This window comes from Rhinatrema bivittatum, chromosome 11 (genome assembly GCF_901001135.1).
Source record: "Rhinatrema bivittatum chromosome 11, aRhiBiv1.1, whole genome shotgun sequence".
In the NCBI taxonomy this organism is placed as follows: Eukaryota; Metazoa; Chordata; class Amphibia; order Gymnophiona; family Rhinatrematidae; genus Rhinatrema; species Rhinatrema bivittatum.
This window is the reverse complement of record NC_042625.1, coordinates 92,353,339-92,374,116: the sequence shown is the minus strand read 5'-3', so window position 1 is coordinate 92,374,116 and position 20,778 is coordinate 92,353,339. Positions and strand designations below refer to the sequence as shown.

Here is a 20,778-nt window from a genome sequence, read left to right as displayed (position 1 = left end):
GCGGGCGGGCAACCTCAGCCCATCCAACACCAAAAGTAACAAAAGTGGAGGTTTCTGAAATTCCTTTCAGAAGCGCTCGGCATCCTCTAGAAGCAGCCACTTCAGCCAGAGGGTAATCAACAGTGACATCACCCACACACTTCACCCTACAGACGTCGTCACGTGTGTCACGTAAAGCACGCTGCCTGCACCAATCAGATGCCTCTGTGTCTGTGATGTCACGGTGGCTATGTGACTTCTTCCTCAGAGGCACCGCTCAAGGAATTAAAAAAAAAAAAGAAAAAAAAAGTTAGGATTCTAGAAAAAGTAAAATTGATCCATACTTGAACTCTAGAATTGTTTTGACCAAAATGGAGGAGAGATGAGCGCATTTTTTTTTTTCAGTATTTTGCCCTCCCAGTAGGGACAAACCTTGATGATCTCAGCTGTGGCCATCAGCTTTTCTGTGAGGTGCTGATCCTACCGCTGCTACCTGAAGGTGGTCAGCCTTAAGGAAATCATGCTTCTAAGTTCTGTGACCTGTACATAGAAATTTTAGTGCGTTTCAAAATTGTGAAACGTGCTGTTTATTTTGATGTGGCCTGGCCTCCTGTCACAAGGGCTGTCCAGATCACAGCGCTGAGCGGCAGTGACAGGTTCTGTGATAAATCCCTAGGTTTCAAGAGTACCCTAAGCCAGGATATACAATGAGTCCCTTCCCTGAAGAGCTGCAATCAGTCTGGGAGGCTGAAGGAAGGGGAGATGGTGCGAGAGCAAGCGTAAGGTTGAGGGAAGTGAGAACGCCAAGCCAGCTTTGCTTCCCTTGGATTTTAAACCTACGAGGCCATGCCCTCTCCCACTAAGACACTCCCTTTTCCACTAGGCCACGCCCACTGCCATCGGTATTGGCCTTTTACGGAAAAAAAAAAGTATCCAAAAATTGCAATTGATTGACAGGGCAGGCCAAGTACTGGGTGATCCTTTTTTTTTTTTTTTTGTGTTTGCTTTATGGCCTTAAAATTTCTCAGTTTGCACAGGATGGCAACCGGCTTCCAGGTCTGGTGCCACACAGGGGCCGGCGAGGCACTGACCCGGCAGAGGCTTCTCCACGCCCGTTCGCTTCCCTAAACCCAACGAAGGGCCGGGACCCGGGCACTCAGGATCACCACCGCAGCGCAGAGGAGGAGTTTAATCAGCGACCCGCTCCTCACGCGCCCCCCGCTGTTGAAGTGCACTTTACCGTCCAGCTGCATGCAGCAGGCGCTCGCGGTGGCGTTACAGCACTCCTGGTAGCAGTCACTGGTGGAGGCGCTGGTGCAGACAGGGCTGCCGGTGATGCATTTGTTGCTGCAGCCACCGGCGAAGGACACCTGAGACCCAGCAAACTTCATCATCAACTGAATATATAAGAAATAAAGAGAGGAAAACATCAGAGTCAATCCGTGCTGTAACTCTCCCCTCACTCACACAGACTTCATATAATACTTAGCATGGGATTTATTATTGTGCATCAAATCCTCGAGATGGGGGAACGCCAAAGGGTTTACAGCCCTGTCAATAGTGACTCAGAAGTTGAAGAAATGAGAGGGAGTCGGATTATTTTTTGGCAGACACATATACCAGGTATTGCATAAACTTTGCCTTCCCCCAGTGATCTACTGGATTATCCTGCTAATATAATTTTTGTACCATTTGGTAGGCCATTCAGTTTGGAATTTAACAGTACCTGTTAATTGGTCTTCTTAAATAAACAGATCTGGACTGACATACCTTGCTTAAATGTGTTATTTATGGCCGGAACGTACATTGTATTTCATGAGGCACCTGATGCTGGAGCAACCTTTTATAACGAAAAAGTGAAATCTGGCTTCAGGGGACATGGGGGCAAGACTGCCGAGCGATTACAGAATTCGGTGATGGTCGACTGCTGAAGTTGTCTCAAGAAAACCAAAAAATTCCAACAGCAAGCAGGAAAAGAGCTGTTACCCTGCTCGTTTTAAAGCCGATTAGCAAGCTAACGGTGGGCAACCAACTATTAATATTGAGGTCCATATTAAAAAACATTTAGCCGGCTAACTCAGAAGTTAAATAAATCTAAATCACCACTGTAAGTCAGCGATGCTAATCTAATAAAAAATAAATCAAAAGCAACATGTAGCTGCTGTGTCGCTGCCAAATTATGTTTCGCTATGGGTTCTCTGGAAATTATATTTGTGTTCAACAACTTCAAAAAATTGCTTGATTACCCTACACTCTGTGAAGCAAAATTTCAAAAAATCTTTTTCAAAAATAATAAAAAACTTGAAAAATATTTTTGTGGAGAGGTGGAAGTTTCATATATAATGTAGGCAACTCCGTACCAATATATAGTTGGTTATAATCATCATCCCCCACCGCCTCCACTCGAACAGTACTTTTTTTTTAAGGAAATTTTTATAAATGAAAATTGTGAATCCCAAAAAATTCAAAAGGCATCCACAGGGGTGAAAGTTTACCTTTCCTATAGAAAGGACCTGAGTATAATCTTATGAAAATACCAAATTAACTGGAGGCGGGCCCATCATAGACTTCCCTACGAACGTTGGTGAATCTCCAAGTGTTTTTAAACCGAGACACAAACAGTTCGTGTTTCAGATGTAAATCCTTCTTCAGGGGAATCTCTTCAATAATGTTCACCAACCTTGAAGAATTCTGTACCTCGCTGAAAAAAGTTGTAATAAATATTCTTCAAGTTTGCCTTGGACTCAAAAATTCTGTTCGCCGCGTCATGCTGGCTGAGTTCCTTTCCAAACCCCCGGACGAGGCGCTAGGGACACTAGCGTGTCCCTAGCGCCTCTTTTTTGACAGGAGCGGCGGCTGTCAGCGGGTTTGACAGCCGACGCTCAATTTTGCCGGCATTGGTTCTCGAGCCTGCTGACAGCCACGGCTACGGAAACCGGACGCCGGCAAAATTGAGCGTCCAGTTTTCAAGCCACGGGCTGATTTCAAATTTATTTATTTATTTTTAATATTTTGTAACTTTCGGGACCTGCGACTTAATATCGCCATGATATTAAGTCGGAGGGTGCACATTTTACTTTCTGTATCACGCAGAAATTGCTAATAGGGCCATCGACATGCATTTGCATGTTGTGGGTGCTATTAGTCTCGGGGGGTTGGACGTGCATTTTTGATGCTCTGTTACCCCTTACCGAATAAGGGGTAGAGCTAGCGCATCCAAAACGCACGTCCAAATGCAGGTTAACAGAGCGCACTGTACTGTATCGGCCTGTAAGTCAGGGGCGTTCCAGGGGTGTAACTGGGAGGAGCTGAGTTAGCTGGCTAACTTCAAAATAACCATTTATATTCAATAGTCGGGTTTGACGATTGAATATCCAGCTAACTGCTACCTGGACTGTGCCTGAATATGGCCCTCCCCATGTGGTTTAATTCCGTTTGATTGCTGATTAGAAGGGTATCTTGCAGGTTTCTAGCAGATTTCTGCTGCCAGGGGGGAGGGTAAGATGTGTGAGCACAGCCAGAGTAACACTGCAATAAGACAAATCAATGCTAAGGAACGAACTTCAGAAAATAAAACAGGTTTGCAATGCTGCTTTCTCACTCCTTGATTTATTCACTGGGGTTTGGTGTTTTTTTTCTTTCTCGCTTTCTCCCTACCCTCTGCCCTGCCTTTTCTATTCTACTTCCTTGCAGTCTCTCCCTCTCCCTGCCAGCTAAGTCCTCCCTTTCCCCCCCACCTCCCCTTCCCCCATGGCGCAGTGTCAGCAAAAGCGTCTTCAGGACATGGCCCACAATCGCAGAGCAGCTCTGCAGAGCTGCTTCCTCTCCCCCAGAATAAAGCCTGCAGCCCTAGAGCCGGATCAGGACAGGGCTGCTTCCTCTCCCCCAGAATAAAGCCTGCAGCCCTAGAGCCGGATCAGGACAGGGCTGCTTCCTCTCCCCCAGAATAAAGCCTGCAGCCCTAGAGCCGGATCAGGGCAGGGCCGATAGCTTTTCCCCGGGGCTTATGTTAATCGGGCTCCTTGCCCCGGTCCTTGTGGAAACACTGATGACTGCCTAATGTGTGCCCTGTGAAGGGGGAGCAGCTCCTGAGGGTGAAACATTGGGACGCACCTCACAAAAGTCGTAGCCCACCCTGCACTCTGCGGCGTTCGTCTGGGTTTTGAAGCAGTCGGTGCCACTGCAGGTGAAAGTCCTGCATTTCTTCCCCTAGAAAACAAAGCCAGACAAAACAGGGTGAACATGCTCTCACATTACAACCTTTTGCTGTCCCCTGGGCTGTGAACCAAAAAGTGCTGTTTGCCCTGGAAATTGGCAGCTTTTCATGTGTTCTGGAAATGTGCTCGACCCGAAGCTCTTACTGTATCGTAATGCACTGTGCTCAGGCCGGAGGCAGTAACCTAAAGGAGACAGCAATGTCTTACACTCCTAGGCTTTCAGCCTAGGTTTTGTTTGTCAATCCAACTGAGAAAGCGTGAGGAAAGCCATTTTCTCGCCTCGATAGCCCTGAAGGACGTAAGAGCCGACCCTGTGACTCCGCTACTGTTCCCTGGAGAGATGCAGCCACTTCTTTAAAAATTCATCCATTTCCCCAAATCAGATTTGACCAGTCCACTCAGACTTCATGGAAGAAAAGCGATCGTAAATCTAGAACGCATCACCGAGCGTGCAAGCCCTTAGAAAGTGTCTGTCGTGAGAATAAAGGAAGTGCCAGGCTGGGTCAGACCAAGGGTCCTCTCTCTCTGATCTCTAGGAAGCAGCAGCGGATGCCAAAAGCATAGAACCAGTTGGGTTTTTCTCCAAGACTATCCGGTAAATAATTGTCTGTGGACTTTTCTTTCAGGAACTTATCCAAACCCTTCTTAATCACAGTTGTGCAAGATGACTTAACCTGTCCTCTGGCAACAAATTCCACAGCTTAATTGTGCATTGAGTAAAAACAAATCTGTCTCCCTTTTGTTTTAAATCTGTTATGAGTTTCCTGGCATGTCCCCTAGTCCTTGTGCTATCTGAAAGAGTAAATAACCGTTCCCTATTTCTCTCTTCCACCCCACTCAGGATTTTATAAACTTCTATCATATCCCCCCTCAGCCGTCTCTTCTCCAAGCTGAAGAATCCTAACCTCTTCAGCCTTTCCTCATAGGGGAGCTGTTCCATCCCCTTTATTATCTTGGTCGCCCTTCTCTGTACCTTTTCTAATTCTGCTATATCTTTTCTGAGGTGCAGTGACCAGAACTGCACACAATACTCAAGGTGAGGTCGTACCATGGAGTGACACAGAGGCATTGTGATATTCTCTGTTTTATTCTCCATTCCTTTCCTAATAATCCCTAGCCTTCTGTTTGCTTTTTTTGGCCGCCACTGCACACTGAGCTGGCGATGTCTAAGTCCTGTCCACAGTGCCACCAAGATCCTTTTCCTGGGTGGTGACTCCCACTCTGGAGCCCAGCTTTGCATACCTACAGTTAGGGTTATTTTTCCTTACGTGCATCGCTTTTTTCTTGCCCACATTAAATTTCATCTGCCACTTAGTTGCCCAGTTCTCAAATCTGGCAAGGTCCTGCTGCAGTTTTTCTTGATCTGCTTGTGTTTTAACTACTCTGAATATGTTGTGTCATCTGCAAATTTGAAACCTCACTCATTGCTTCCTTTTCAGATCAATAATGATTGAGTTCTCCATTGGTCCCAGTACAGATCCTAGGACACTTCCTTCCGTGGGGAAAACTGGCCATTTGGTCCTAACTCTTTGTGTCTCCCATCTTGTGACCAGTTACCTCTCCACAGTAAGACCTCGCCTCCTTATCCATGGCTTTTTAGCTTCCTGAGGAGTCCCTTATGAGGGATTTTATCCCACACCTTCTGAAAATCCAGTTGTGCACATTCACGCCTTCAAAGAATTCCAATACATTAGTAAGGCACAACCTCTCTTTGCAAAATCCGTGTTGGCTTTCTCCCCATTTTCCAGGCTCCAACCTCGGGCGCTTGGGGCATCCCTGGACTCTTTTGAATAACTCTCCACCCGCCAGTCCCCAGGTACAGAAGGCCGATCGGAGTGATAAAGTTACAGATTGTGGTTGCTTATTTGGACTCCTTTAGAACCCGGAGGTGAAAACCAACAGATCCCAGTGATTTGTTACTATTTAGTTTGTCAGTTTGCTCCAGTGCCTTCAAGATTCACACTGATTTCTTTCAGTTCCTCCAAATGGTCCTGGTTTGGGTACGCCCTCAACGCTCTCCCCCACAATAAAGCCTAAAGAAAGAAGTCATTCAGTTTTTCTGCTATGGCCTTATCTTCCCTCAGTGCCCCTTTTACCCGCTGCTCATCTAACGGCCCAGAAGACTCCCTCACAAGTTTCCTGTTTTTATTGCCCCCTTGACAAGCCTTTCCTCAGACTCTCTCTCTTAGCTTGTGTTATATTAGTGCTTTACATCTGATTTGCCAGTGCTCATCACCTTCTTATTTGCCTCATCAGGGCCTGCTTTCCACGTTTTAAAGGATGCCTTTTTGGTTTTAGCCAATCTGGGAGATGCTTGTTCCTCTTTTGTCCCAGGGGTGACAGTCATTCTGGCACAACCTGACCTTCACGGCGCTGTGTGCCACTGTTCTGCAATTTCCAGTTCAAATTTGCCACGTTTACTGATCATAAAACAAATTTCTCCATTATTGCAGAGTACAACGGAAGGAGGAAAGCGTGCGGATGGTCCCTAACTCTGGACCTACCAGGGTTCTCTCAGGAACTGATGGTGACATCATCACACTTACCATGGACATTGCCCAGTGATGTCAGCTCTGTTTTCCTCTGGTCTGACTTTCATTACCAGAGAAAAGTACTGTTACGGATTTTTATTAAAGAGGGTCTGTGTTCGACTGTTTTGTTCTTGTTATTATGTGGAAAATGCAATAAAAATTGTTAAATATAAAGAGGGTTAACAACACCTACATTTAAGGCTATGGTAGTGGTGGTCGTAGTAGTGGTGGTTGTGGTCGTGGTGGGCACCGTTGTAGTCAAGATGTCACCTGTAATAGGCAGCAAACAAAGCAGGTGAGAGAAGCAGGCCGTGTACCCAATCTGCAAGTCACAAGCAGAACCGTTAGGCCCAATCTGAGATTAAAGGAGCTCGCTGTCCATGCCAAAACCCACAGAGAAGTAAACTCTGACATTTCCGATAGGAGGGGAAAGTTACGAAGGCATTGGTTTGTAATTTAAGGGGGGGTTAATTTCTTCTTCTTACCGAAATAGGCTGTCCGGTTGAGTTTCAGGCAGAGGGAGGTGTTGCAGCACTCCACGGTGCACCAGCTCTGCATTGTGCCGTTCATCCAGCACATGTTCATGGGGGAACCACACTGACTGCTGCACCTGGCTTCGTAATGAGACATGTTGTGCTTGTAAAGCTACAAGACACATGTGTGGCCAAAAAAAACCAACAACAATTAACCAATATAGACAGAAGACAGCATAATTTACAAAATACAGCCACGAGAGACGTAAAGCAGGTTTCTAGTTGTGTTTTCTTGTAATACATCTCTGGGTCATTTCTATAGCATAGATTTACTTTTCTTTCTGCTTTCACACCGAAAGTCCCAGGACTCGGGGCAGATTAGGTTCCTTATCAGCGATCCCTAGGGCTGTTAACACCAGCAGGATGTAAGTAGCTGAGTTGCTGGCAAAAATTAAAATTGTGCACAATTCTGAAATTCCCTGGTGGTTCTTTAATCCAGCTAACACTAAGGAGCCCATCTGACGCACATCTCGCTTCAGTGTAAGCCCATTGACTTCCTCGTAGAGTACACTATGTACGTAGACGCGTGCCCACATCAAGGGTGAGTGGGCTACTTGCACTCATTAGGTTCTGAGGCTCCCTCCCACCGAGAGCCGGGAGGGTTACTTCAGCAACACCCCCAAGTCTCGCTCACCCGGAGCCCGACCCAGGACTGGAACTTGGGTGGAGATGGCCAAGGGTGGCCCAAGCTCCCCTTCTGCCTTAGATACTGCTTCTGCAGCGAACAACGTCATTTACGGAGCTGCGGAGCATCAAGGGGGAGCTTGGCTCCTGCCACCAATCTAATTGGGAGGCCTCTGGGACTGGGAGTGGCCAGCTACCCATCGTGCAGGCCAGGGCATTAATACGCAGAGGTGTTTCTGATGCAACAGGATGCCTGGCTTACAGCTCTGCAGATTTCACCGTCTAAAGGCAATTCCTGACTGAGGGTGGCGCCCCTCAGGGCAGAGAAATGTAGGTATCTACCTAATCTCAGCCAAGCATGGCTTCATCAAACACAGTATTGCAGAATTAGCCTCTTAAGGCAACTAAATCAGAATTTGTTTTGACGTAATTTAATGAATAATAGCAATTCCTAGTAGTTCGGCTGAGCTGCAGTAAAACATAGGGGAGTCATTTTACTGAATTCGGACCTGGCGCACAGACAAATATTTAACAGAGGCAGAAAGGGGAGAATATGGGTTTGGGGGGGGGGGGGTTTGCTTCCGTACATAACCTGGAGAATGTGCCCAGATGGCGTCCTGCAGGGCTCACCCACCTTTCCTCTGGATCCCCACTAACCCATGCTTGCCCAGAGGTGGCAGCAGTGGTTTCCTGCTTTCAAACAAGCTCTTCACACCCCTGTGAGAACTGACTGATTTTGAAGAGGGCTGCCCGAAGTCCACAACACAAGCCCTACTCCGAGAGGCTCTAGGACAGGGGTGGCCAACTCTGGTCCTGGAGGGCCACAAACAGGCCAGGTTTTCAGGATATCCAGAACGAATGTGCATGAGGTAGATCTGCATGCACTGCCTCCCCCTGTATGCAAATATATCTCATTCATATTCAGTATGGATATCCTGAAAACCAGGCCTGTTTGTGGGTCTTGAGGACCCGCCATCCCTGTTGTAACAACTCAAAATGGCCCCTATACAAAAGATAATATGGGAGGGGAGGGGAAGAGCTAATGGTCTGTAGGAGGGTAACGGGGTTAGGTTTATCGTGCGAGCTGGGATGGTGGTTGGATAAGGCTGGTTGGAATGAGTGATGTGTTTCCCCATAGGCTGAATATTGTGTATTTGGTTTTAGAAATGTGATATGAAGTTATTATAATTTTATGTTGTTGAGATTGTAACTCACCTAGAGTGCTATTACATTAGATGGGAGGTAAATTTAAACCAAATAACAACATGGTAAAAGAGGATAGGATAGAAACGTTTGAATATCCAGCAGGCTTCAGTGAAGAACATGATGGATCCATAGAAAGGATGGAAACAGAAGGACTTGGGGTCATGACATGAAGCTGGAAGGAGGAAAGCTCGTTCAGAACGTCAAGAAAGTCTCATATTGGGAGGGAGGTGGATACCTGGACCTGCCCCTCAGCAGGGGTGGTGCTACCCAAAACAGGGGCAGAATGTCAGCCTGCTTGAGGCAATTACAGAGGAAGCTGTGTAAGAGTGAGGGAAGGAGATGAGGAAACCCCAACTGGCAGGGACACAGACTGGGTGGATTCATCGTCCCAGAACGGGCAATGTCCATGCTACTTTGCTTAAGATGTTGGAAGCCCACTTCCAGCTTTTATCCATGGTTCCAGAACAATCGTGTTATCACAAAGCTCAAATCAGTCAATTGGACTGACCGGATCTGTTTAATCTACCCTGGTGTCAATGGATCAGAACCTGGTAAACATCCACCAACGTGAGCCCGGGTCCCCAGAAAATACCCCAACATTTACAGCTTCTGCAATTCGGCAAGGTCGGCCCCCCCCCCCCTAACTGCTGGTTCACAAAATACTCAGAAAACCAAACCTGGAAGCAGGCACCCCCCAGTAAAACAACAGATAAAGAGCTCCCTTACCTCACAGAAAGATGCATTGCTGAGGCAGGGCACAGAGGAGTCAGCAAATGTCTGATTCTGGTAACAATGCATCCCCATGCAGTGGAAGTTCCTGCAAGTAATCCTCTGAGGAGAGAAGGCAGAAGACTGAGAGCAGAGCCCGCCTCAGGAAATCATAGCCCAACTGCGCATTTCTGTAGCCCTTAAAGCGTTTAAGGATGTGCCTCCAACCTAGGGACACCTAAATGAAATGGCTTAAGTGTCTGATATTCTTAAACTCTAATGCAGGGGGGCCCTCAAGTGCCCTAAGGGTTTCAGGATATCCACAATGAATATGCAGGAGGTGCATTTGCATCTCATGAGTCTCCAGGGTTGCTATCTTGAAAAGCCGACTGGCTTACCGCACTCAAGGACCGGAGCTGCTGACCCCTGCTCTGATGCCGGGGATCAGTCTATGCTAGCAATGCACACTCAGGTCTCTCTCTCTATAAAGGAATATGTAGCTCTATATCTTTGTGTACGGACAACAGGCAGCGTTAGATGGAATTTATTTCTGTATTTATTTGATTTTTATAGCTCATTTTGTCCATCATTAATAAGCAGAGAACTCTTAAGAGTCCAAAATACAGAAGGAAAGTGCTACAGATCAGAAAGGTTTAAACAGCAGAGGCCCATAACAGAGTCTCTCTCAAATGTTTTGGGGGGAACCTCCTCTTTTCTTCTCTGTGCTTCTTTGAAAATTGCAGTAGTAAATTGTTCTGTAGTTAAAGTGCTGTCAGCCCAAGCATCTCGTGCCCTCGGCCCCAGCTCAGCGAGGCATGGAATTGCAGGTGGGCAACACACACCTGACTGGACCGGACCTCGGGGGCTGCTCCTGTGGAAGCCACATGGGATAAGCCATTTCTTTAAAAATCCCATGAGCAAACTGATGAAAATTACTATCAGTAACCCCCCCTCCCCCCCCCCCGGAAAAAAAAAATAAATACATGAAATAAAACATGTCGCTCGACACACGAGGGACTTACTGATGATGGAAGGGTACATGTCCACCCCTTCTCCACACCAGGCTGCATCACATGGCCACACCTCCATCATATATCAATGACCCCTCCCACCAAATATAGTGATACAAAATATTTTGGCTAAAATACATTTAGAAATTCATATGTGTGACTGCTGGACTTGCAGTCTGCTTGGATTAGGAGTTAGCATGATGCTAGGTCAATGCACTCCACTATTTATAAGATGTGCTGTCGGGGCATCCACCCCAAGGAAGGCTGCTCACCTGCTTCTCAAATGCTATTTTAAATTGCCCTGGGATCCCAATAGGATGAAAGGTGCTATCTTCAGCCCATCCAAACAATTCTTGTATTTATTTTGTACTGTTCAGTAACTGGAATGATATTTCCAAGCGCAGTATGACGTAACGTTGGTACTATAGACGCGTTTCACTTTCCATGCATTTAAGCAGGGCTCGCGTGCATGCATGTATGCATGTATGTATGTCTCACTTACTGACTCATTCCCCATCTTGCTTGTAGAATTTGAAATAGTCACCGTAGTGGAACCTGCATATAAATAACAGACTTTATATCCTTTCTATTGCGCTAGTCCGTTACCCAACCAACGGAAGTATGGCGCCCACCATGCCTCACAGAGGGCAGAGTAGCAGCCTAGTGGTTAGAGCAGTGGCTATGAACCAGGAGACCAGGATTCGAGTCCTGCTGTCGCTCCTTGTGACCCTGGGCAAGTCACTTTACCCTGCATTGCCTCAGGTACAAACATAGATTGTAAGCCCTCTGAGGATAGGGAAATACCTACAGTACCTGAATGTAATCCACTTTGAAGTGCTGTGAAAAATGGAATATAAATCTAAATAAATAAAAAAAATGCCAACCTTGATTGGGCTCAATATCAAGACTTAAGCTACATGAGAAGATCTGGGCTACCAAATGGCTCCACTCCATCCAGGCAGGTGATCCTGTCCTGGTTTTACCATATTGCGGGCATGGGCTTGTATTTCCCGCTGTTCTTAGGTAGATCAGAATTGCAATGAAGCAAAACCAGGATTGGAACAGGACTGATCCACTCCTGGATTACCCCCACTGCCTGCAGAGACTTGTAATTCCCAAGAGAAAATATGACTACAAGTCCCTGCATGCAATGGGGTAAACCCAGAACTGGATCATCCCTATCCAGCAAATCCAGAGCCAGTTGGCCACCCTACAGACAGACAGATTGACCAGACCACAAAATGCACTGTGTGATATGGCATCTACTAAACTCCATGAACCCTTCCCCAAGATGCACTCTGTCAGCACAACCCTAGCGCTGCCCTGACTTTCTCACTCTCTCCTGCTGAGGGCCGGGTACGCGGCTTCGGCATCGTGCTCACCTCCTAGCACTGTAGAAGCGGTGAGGCCCGTGACTCCAGTACTGGTGTCTGGAGTAAGCCCCCCATCAGTAACCAAGTCTTCAGAACATGCAGCCAAAATCAGAGCACACAGCAAAAGAAAACCTGGGAAGAGACAGCAAAGCAGGTTTAATTTTCTCTTTTTCATTTTGCACACAAACACACTTACAGGCGCAGAGAGGCAGCGAGTTCTTGACAAGCAAAATTGTCTTTTAGAGAGGAATAATCTTCTCTTTGCCTTGTGAGACTGGGGCAGGCCACTCCAGTCCTCGAGTGCCACAAGCCAGTCGGGTTCTCAGGATGTCCACAATGAATATGCATGGCAGTAAATCTGCATAAGCTCTCAACGTTTTCAATTACCAGAGGACTCCAAGGCCATCGTGAACAGGCTCGCTAGTCCTGGTTTCCCCCATCTTTGGTGAACAGTCAATCATGTCCTCATGTAAAAGGTGATAAGCCCCGCCCACTTCTGAGACTTGCTGGGAGGTGACATGAGTGCATGCGTTCATTTGTGTGAGAGAAAGACAGAGCTGTGAGTAGCCTGGGTGTCCGAGGTTGTGGCCCCCAGGCACTGCCCTGCTGTTCTTACACTCTTTGTAAAATAAGAGTGCACAGACAGCAAGGAGGCAGAAGAAGGGGAAGGGGAGGGGACCCCAGCAGCGGAAGATAAATATGACACAAAGTCCTTTGGTCTCTGGCAGGACAGGCGCTGACGCTCCTGGGCGCAGCAGCCTGCACTTAGCACTAATGCACCAGGGGACAGGAGGAGCTTTGAACACCCTTACTGCTCATCTCCCTCAAGGCAGTTCAATTGCTTTCGCACTGCAACAAAAGATTAAAGATGCACCGGTGAGGATGTTATTGGCAAACCCGCTGAGAAATCACTGCTGCTGTACAGAGCAGGCAGTGTGCAGTGGAAATGATCTGCCTTGCAAATGATTTACTACAGGACCATGTAAAATGGGGGCATGATGCAGTGCAAGAACATCATACAGTACGACACTGCAGTGGCAACTGAAAAGTGGACACAGGGAAGAAAATTTTAAACATATTGAACACTGCATAGAATAATTTATAAAATGCATGAGTCAATATATATTAGAGCAATAAGGGAGGAGACCTATGCATAAGAACAGGAAGGGTGCAATGAAGCCAAGGAACCAGGAGGTTGGAATCCTGGAGATCGTAGGCAGAGAGCCAACATCGACACACTGCAGCCTGTGTCTTACTCTTCATTCTCCTACAGGCAGCTCCCTGCTTGTGGACCATTTACAAACCTTCCTTGCCCCAGTTCTGCCGGCTGCCAGCTGAGTGAGAAATGCTCCAGCAGTTAGGGGAGTGCCCTCCCGGCTCCGCTTTACCTTGAAAGAGCTGTGCCCGCCTGCTGCTCCGTGCCATTCCCAGCCTGTCCGTCATGCAGCCCCCTGGTATCCTGTGAGAAAAAGAGACACAGAAGTCTTATTTCAGTCTGCCACGTCTCTCTGAACACGGGCTATTCACAGGGTCCAGGCGCTCACAGATAGCATCGCACCCTCAAAGAAGCCCTAGTTACTGCTATTTTGAATAAATGATCCTCTTATGACACCCAATTCACTAAACGTTTTTTCCCAGTTCTCTGCACCAATGGCGAAATCCAAGCAACTAGTTGATATAGCCCGAGAATCCCATTACTACTTTTGGGTTTGCAGGTCAACTGAACCCAACCTCTGTTAAATAATTGTGCCATAAACCTTCATTCAAAACAACCCGGGGACTTTTCCACTCTTTTTAAGTATTTATAGCCCAGTCACTGTAGCCATGTTCCTCCTTCCAGGACCCTGGCCAATGCAGATCCCAAGTCTAGATACTGAGTGATGACCAAGGGCCGTGAACATTGCCTCCCTGGCGTCCCCTGCCCCAGGCAGCTCGGGGAGCAGAAGCCCAGCCCAGGAACCGAGACCCAGGCCTTCCTCATGGCAGTGCACAGCGCTTGCCGCTGGCTGCCAGGCACACGTGTAAGGTATTCTGCACAGCCTCAGGCCTTCAGTGGCTAAAGCCTCGAGCAAGATCCTAAAACACCGACTCCTTTCTGTGATCTACAGCAGTGACTAAAGGATACAGAGACACAGGTTGTTGCTGCAGTTTCTTAACGAGGGGATTTCTCATCTCCAGTTTTCCAAGCACAAGGCGCTAGGTAAACACTATACAATATTTATATTTCAAGTGCATGTTTATATTATACAACATAGGTGTGGTTTACATAGTGTGTCACGTACACAGCACTGGAAAAGATAACTGGCATGGCTGCCATGCTCCTGATATGATGTACATCTAAAACTGGGCACAGAGAGCTGTATTGTTTAATAAGAGGACAGGTGTGAAGTCCAAGGGTACCTGCTGAGCTGGCAGGCAACTCTCAAAGCGAAATGCAGATGTAACTAATCGGAGAAAGTTCTTTTTTACTCAACGCACAATTAAACTCTGGAATTTGTTGCCAGAGGATGTGGTTAGTGCAGTTAGTGTAGCTGGGTTCAAAAAAGGATTGGATAAGTTCTTGGAGGAGAAGTCCATTACCTGCTATTAAGTTCACTTAGGGGTAGATTTTAAGAGGCGCGCGAACAGCCTACTTTTGCTTGCGCATCAGACTCAAGCAAAAGTACGCTGGATTTTAGTAGATACGCGCGGAGCCGCGCGTATCCACTAAAATCCTGGATCGGCGCGCGCAAGGCTATCGATTTTGTATAGCCTGCGCGCGCCGAGCCGCGCTGCCTCCCCCCGTTCCCTCCAAGGCCGCTCCGAAATCGGAGCGGCCTCGGAGGGAACTTTCCTTTGCCCTCCCCTCACCTTACCCTCCCTTCCCCTACCTAACCCACCCACCCGGCCCTGTCTACACCCCCCCCTTACCTTTGTCGGGGGATTTACGCCTCCCGGAGGGAGACGTAAATCCCCGCGCGCCAGCGGGCCTGCTGCGCGCCGGGCCGCGACCTGGGGGCGGGTACGGAGGGCGCGGCCACGCCCCGGGCCGTAGCCACGCCCCGTACCCGCCCCCAAAACGCTGCCGACACGCCCCCGGAACGCCGCGACGACCGGGCCTGCCCCCCGACACGCCCCCCTCCGAGAACCCCGGGACTTACGCGAGTCCCGGGGCTCTGCGCGCGCCGGGAGGCCTATGTAAAATAGGCTTCCCGGCGCGCAGGGCCCTGCTCGCCTAAATCCGCCCGGTTTTGGGCGGATTTAGGCGAGCAGGGCTCTGAAAATCTACCCCTTAGAGAACAGCCACTGCCATTAGCAATGGTTACATGGAATAGACTTAGTTTTTGGGTACTTGCCAGGTTCTTAGTTTTTGGGTACTTGCCAGGTTCTTATGGCCTGGATTGGCCACTGTTGGAAACAGGATGCTGGGCTTGATGGACCCTTGGTCTGACCCAGTATGGCAGGTTCTTATGTTCTTATGTAGTTTTTTCTTTTTAAAGTTTGCTTATGAGGGTGCCTCCCTCCACCCCGCTGGATGCGCATCTTTTTTCTATTCTTTGGAGGGAAAGTGGAGAAAGCATGCATGCAGATTAAAAAAAATGCTGTTCTGCGCGCGTATCTCGCTCCCCAGAGCTAATCGCGCCCCTGGGAACGCCCCTCTTAGTGCAGCTCGGAGTATGTGCATTGTTAGCCCAGGGTAAATAATCCTCTACGTGTTTTAGATGCAAATCAAAGATTTACGCAAACAAGAGGCCAGCACGGGAGGGCTCAGCATTTTTAATTCAGGTTTCTAAGATCTGGGAAGCTCCCTCTTCCTATCACGATTCCCCCTGCCCACAACAGGAAACTGTCTTCAGCAGTAATCTTTCAAAAGCAGCTTCCCCCAGTTTATCAATTTCTCTGTCTTCTTCTGGTGACCTTTATGTTAACCTCTGCAGGACCCAGGAACTAAACCTCTGGGGGACCGCGTGCCAGAACGGGTACAATCCGGTGAAAGGCCTGAGGGCCTGATCCAAGGGTGAGCGAGACTGTGCAGCGTGGCTTACACGGCACGGCGGCCCAGCAGCAAGGGCTCCATGCACTGCCATGCGGAAGACCTGTGTTCAGGCCTGGTGGCCAGATAAAGGAGGTAGAAAGTCCACCTTGTAATCAAAGTTTCATAAGAAAAACTAGTCACATAGTTTTCTTTGAAAATCCAAATTTTTTTTTATTTAATTGCAGACTGTTTTGAGTGCCAATGAAAGATGGATAATCAAGTAAAACTAACTAACTAACTAAATACAGGGGTTTCCCCTGTCTAATTAGGCAGTTCTACTCTTGTACTGACTCATAAACAGCCACACACACCCCCAACCCCCTCATGACTTGACGCACATTCCCCATGCGCCAGCCATGCGCCAGCATGACTCGGCACTGGGGTGCTCAAGACTATTGGCGACAATGAGTGTGCAGTTGAGCCGTTCTGGAAAGGAAAGCATCAGGTGACAGAAGGCCTTCGGCTCCTAATTCACCAGGAAGAGGGAATGGGTGGCTAATTTTATCTAACAGGATGCTGGGAGGTGCGGAGGCAGGATCTGCAGACTGCCGAATTCCTCAGAACCAAGGAAGCAAACCCAGGAACTGCGGAAGGTTCCAGGAACCAGGAGGAAGGTGATCGCTGTCCATCGGGAGCGGAGGGCATACTATGACGTAGTCTGTACCATGCAGTATACAGGCGCTGTTAGAAGATGTTCCCCAAATGTACAAAAGCATCCAGCAACGCTTTCTAGGGATGTGCTGCTGTTTTTATTTATTTCTTTATTTAGTATTTTAAAACTCTTGTATGCTGCTCTGTCCTAAGTCCTAGGCAGCTTACAATAAAACAATCATAATGGTAAAACAATTAAAACAGTGAAATACTGACATTGCAAACAAACAAACAAAAAACATAATTGTTTTGTGTGAACAGATAACATAACAAATACAGATAATACCAGCTAATTTTGCATGAATTCTTATAAACATGTCTTCTTAGTAAACTGCTTGTCTGATTAAACGAGCTTTGAGTTGTTCTGGAATTGCTGACGCGCTTTCCTGTTGGGTTAATTGATTCCACAGTTGTGGGCCTGCCACTGAGAGTAGTTTGGCATGGTCAATCTTGTGACTGGGAGTCTCTAGTAAACACCGATTTTCTGATCTGAGACTTTGTGATGGTCGGTAGATTTTTAATAAGGTACCGATACGTAATGGAATGGCTGCATTCACGGCACTGAACACCCTACTTAAGATTTTAAATTGAATGCGTTGTTCTGTGGGGAGCAATGTGAGGCCCAAAGAACTGGACTGATACACTCAGATCTGTTGGTGCCAGTAAGTATTCTTGCTGCTGAGTTCTGGATCAACTGTAAAGATTTTATGTCATAAGCAAGTAGAGTTACAATAATCAGCACTTGGGAGCACTTGCTTTATGGAATTCAGGAGGATTTAAGAATGCTTTATGCCTACGAAACATTCATAGTTTCCAGAATGATTTTTGGATTTTTCTACATTTATTTATTTATTTATAAGCTTTTCTTTGCCGACATTCGTAAGGCACATCATGCCGGCTTACATTTAACTGAAAAGGAGGAAAATACAATAAACACAATATATCGCAATCAATGTAAAAGGAGAAACTATTTACATGATATGAGGAATTATAATTCAGGTTTGAAAGTAAAACAAAGAGGTAGAAAGAGGTAGAAAGGGGTAGAAAGGGCAGAAAGAGGTAGAAAGGGCTTCAAAGAGAGAGACCTCTCACTGCCAACTCCAAGATTATCTGCTTATGAAAGGATGGATGGGAATATTCAGTGAATGAAAAGGAAAGGAACATGAGGCTATGACATTAGTCCTGTCCTGGAGATATTCAGTGGGAGCCAAGTTTTAACAGCTGACAGGTGAATGGAAAGGAAGCTAAGTCTGGTTGAGGAAGAAGAAGCACTGAATGTCATCAGCAGAGATTCTGTAATGGGATTCCAAACCGATAAGTATCTATGAAGACATACTGCAGAGAGCGAGGAGCCTTGTGGGACTCCTGTCCCAAGCGGAAACCAGGAGGACAACTGTGAGCTATATCTCACCTGTTGGGTTCGGCTGGGGAGATATCATTTCAACCATTTTAGGATTGAGTCTCCCATTCCAATCTGGGTCAGGCGTGCTTTTAAGATTTCACGGTTTAGGATATCAAAGGCTGTGGACAAATCTAGAAATATCAAAATGAAATTTTTGCCATTATCAAACCCCCGAAGGATTGTACCTAGGCTTGATCTGATTGAGAGCTCAGTACTGTTTCTTTCTAAAACCAATCTGGTCCAAGAGATCTTGCAATTGGTTAAGCACTGCGTTTTCAGTGACTTTTGCAGCAAAAGGAATTGATGAGATGGGTCTGTAACTGTTTGGATCATCAATTTTAACGTTGGTCCCTTTGAGAAGGGATCTACTAGAAGCTTTCTTTAATGTCTGGGGAAAGGTTCCTGATGTAAGAGAAAGGTTGATGAGTTTAGCAAGAGGTCCGCTGATGGCATTAATAAGGACTCTCATGACAGCTACGTTGCATTCATCTAGCAGACTATGTGTTTGATTCATCTTTTTGACAATGTCTGAGAAGCTTCCTGGTAAGACAGTTTCAAAAGAAGACCATGCGGGAGAGATTTGATCTGAGGTCCAATTGTTTGGCATCGGTGAGCAATGAAAAGTTTGGCGTAATAAGGAGATTTTAGCCACAGGGAAATAAAGACCACATCTGTTCTGTTTTGTGTCACTTCCCATCCGAAATGGCACAAAAAAAAGTAATGAAATATCATATTGTTTTGCTTCTGTTGTCTTAGTGTGTACCGAAACCTCAGAAACTAAACAAAACGAATCAGAAAATCTGTAATAAATATAAAATAAAAATGACTAATAAAATGTTTTATCATCAGTATTTTTGCAATCTTGTCTTCAAGAATCCCCTTCCAGGGTGAGCAAAATATGCTAACGAACCTGGTGGGCCAAATACATGCAAATCCAAGCCTTGAATATTCATTGCGCATACACATTGAAAACAAGAACTGTGGGAGATTTCTCGAGAACCACAGGTCTGTATTATAGCATCATAGCAAATTTTGCTTCTTAAATACACTGGTTCCTGGTCACTATAGACATACATAGCACGTAGATACCGAGTGCATGTATCTGAAATTTCATCTATGGACCAAACACATGTAACGTACATTGGTTGTGTATTATTCACTGCTATGTTCTGCACTGCATAGATCATTATCACTGTGCCAAGAACAGCCCTGGAGGAAAATTCAGCCCTGGAAGAATTAAATTATAGTCAATTTGTCTCTGTAAGGATGAGAAGAGAGGCTCGGGCTATGTAACAGTAGTTATCTGGGATTACTCCAGGTTAAAAGCATCAATCCAATGCTTTCATGCAGATTAACCAAAATTCACATGCGCACATCTGAGAAATAATTCATCATGTGGCATATATTGTGACATGGAAGATTTGGGCATTGCGCCAAAATGAGCCCACGTGCAAACTGCACGCGAGTGGCGATGAGTGTACTATTCAGCTAATATTCATTAGAGAAAATCGAACCTTTGCAGTTAAAATAAATGACAATATTTCAGAGACTATTCAGTTAACGACAGGGGTTCCCCAAGGCTGAGCGGCGTCAGCGACATTCTTCAATGTATATTTGCTTCCATTGTGCCATTTATTGACAGGTCTTGATTTGATTTACTTTGTTTATGCTGATGATATTCAGATTTTGTTCCCTATTGAGAATGATTTAGACGCGACTTTTAAGCTAGTCAAAATGTATTTAGAAATTATTAGACAAGTGCTGGCACAACTAAAACTTATTTTAAACCTAGATAAAACTGTTTTTATTATCTTAGATAGGAAAATGATATATGATGAACCAAAGTTAAGTCTGATTACCGATAACAAAAATATGAAGATAGAAAATGTAACAAGAAATCTAGGCTTCTATATTGATACTGAATTTAACTGTCAAGCACATATTTCTAAGAAAGTTAAGGAAGGCTACGGTAAGCTAATGATGTTGAGACGTCTTAAACCATTGTTATCCCAAGAAAAGTTTAGAATGGTATTACAAACAATGATATTTAAGGGAATAGACTATTGTACTGCAATGCTTCTTGGCCTACCAAAAGTCGCACTCCGACCCTAGCAGATTTTACAGAATACCGCGGCACGTATACTGACAGGTACTAGAAGGAGAGATCATATAACTCCGGTCTTGAAGGATTTATACTGGCTGCCAATTGAACCGAGGATAACTTTTAAGGTTTTATGTATCATCCACAAAATTCTACACGGAGATATGACAGATTGGTTGAATACCGCAATAAGATTACGCGTACCGCAGCGTGACTTGAGATCATCAAATAAGGGATTACTCACAATTCCGAACATCAGATCAGCCCACTTATGTGAAGTAAGAGAGCGAGCTATATCAATTGCGGGTCCCAAACATTGGAACAAAATGCCACTAGATCTGAGATTCCAGCAAGATAAGAAACAATTTCGGAAAGGACTAAAAACATGGCTGTCCTGGCAAGCATATGCAGACGAGTAAAATGAACAC

The 20,778-nt window shown here is 46.2% G+C and overlaps 1 protein-coding gene across 1 annotated transcript in view; it reads right to left on the bottom strand.

Moving 5' to 3' along the window:
- Positions 1-960: 960 nt before the first annotated feature.
- LOC115073455 (integumentary mucin C.1-like) overlaps positions 961-20,778 on the bottom strand; it is a 29,609-nt gene continuing 9,791 nt past the window's right edge. The window contains exons 2-9 of the mRNA XM_029571887.1: positions 13,570-13,640; positions 12,191-12,313; positions 11,311-11,363; positions 9,817-9,921; positions 7,213-7,372; positions 6,921-6,997; positions 4,093-4,188; positions 961-1,376 (exon numbers count right to left, since the gene is read on the bottom strand). Of these exons, the coding sequence (XP_029427747.1) occupies positions 1,104-1,376; positions 4,093-4,188; positions 6,921-6,997; positions 7,213-7,372; positions 9,817-9,921; positions 11,311-11,363; positions 12,191-12,313; positions 13,570-13,624 (942 nt within the window). The 5' untranslated portion in view covers positions 13,625-13,640 and the 3' untranslated portion in view covers positions 961-1,103. The remainder of the gene's footprint in view (positions 1,377-4,092; positions 4,189-6,920; positions 6,998-7,212; positions 7,373-9,816; positions 9,922-11,310; positions 11,364-12,190; positions 12,314-13,569; positions 13,641-20,778) is intronic.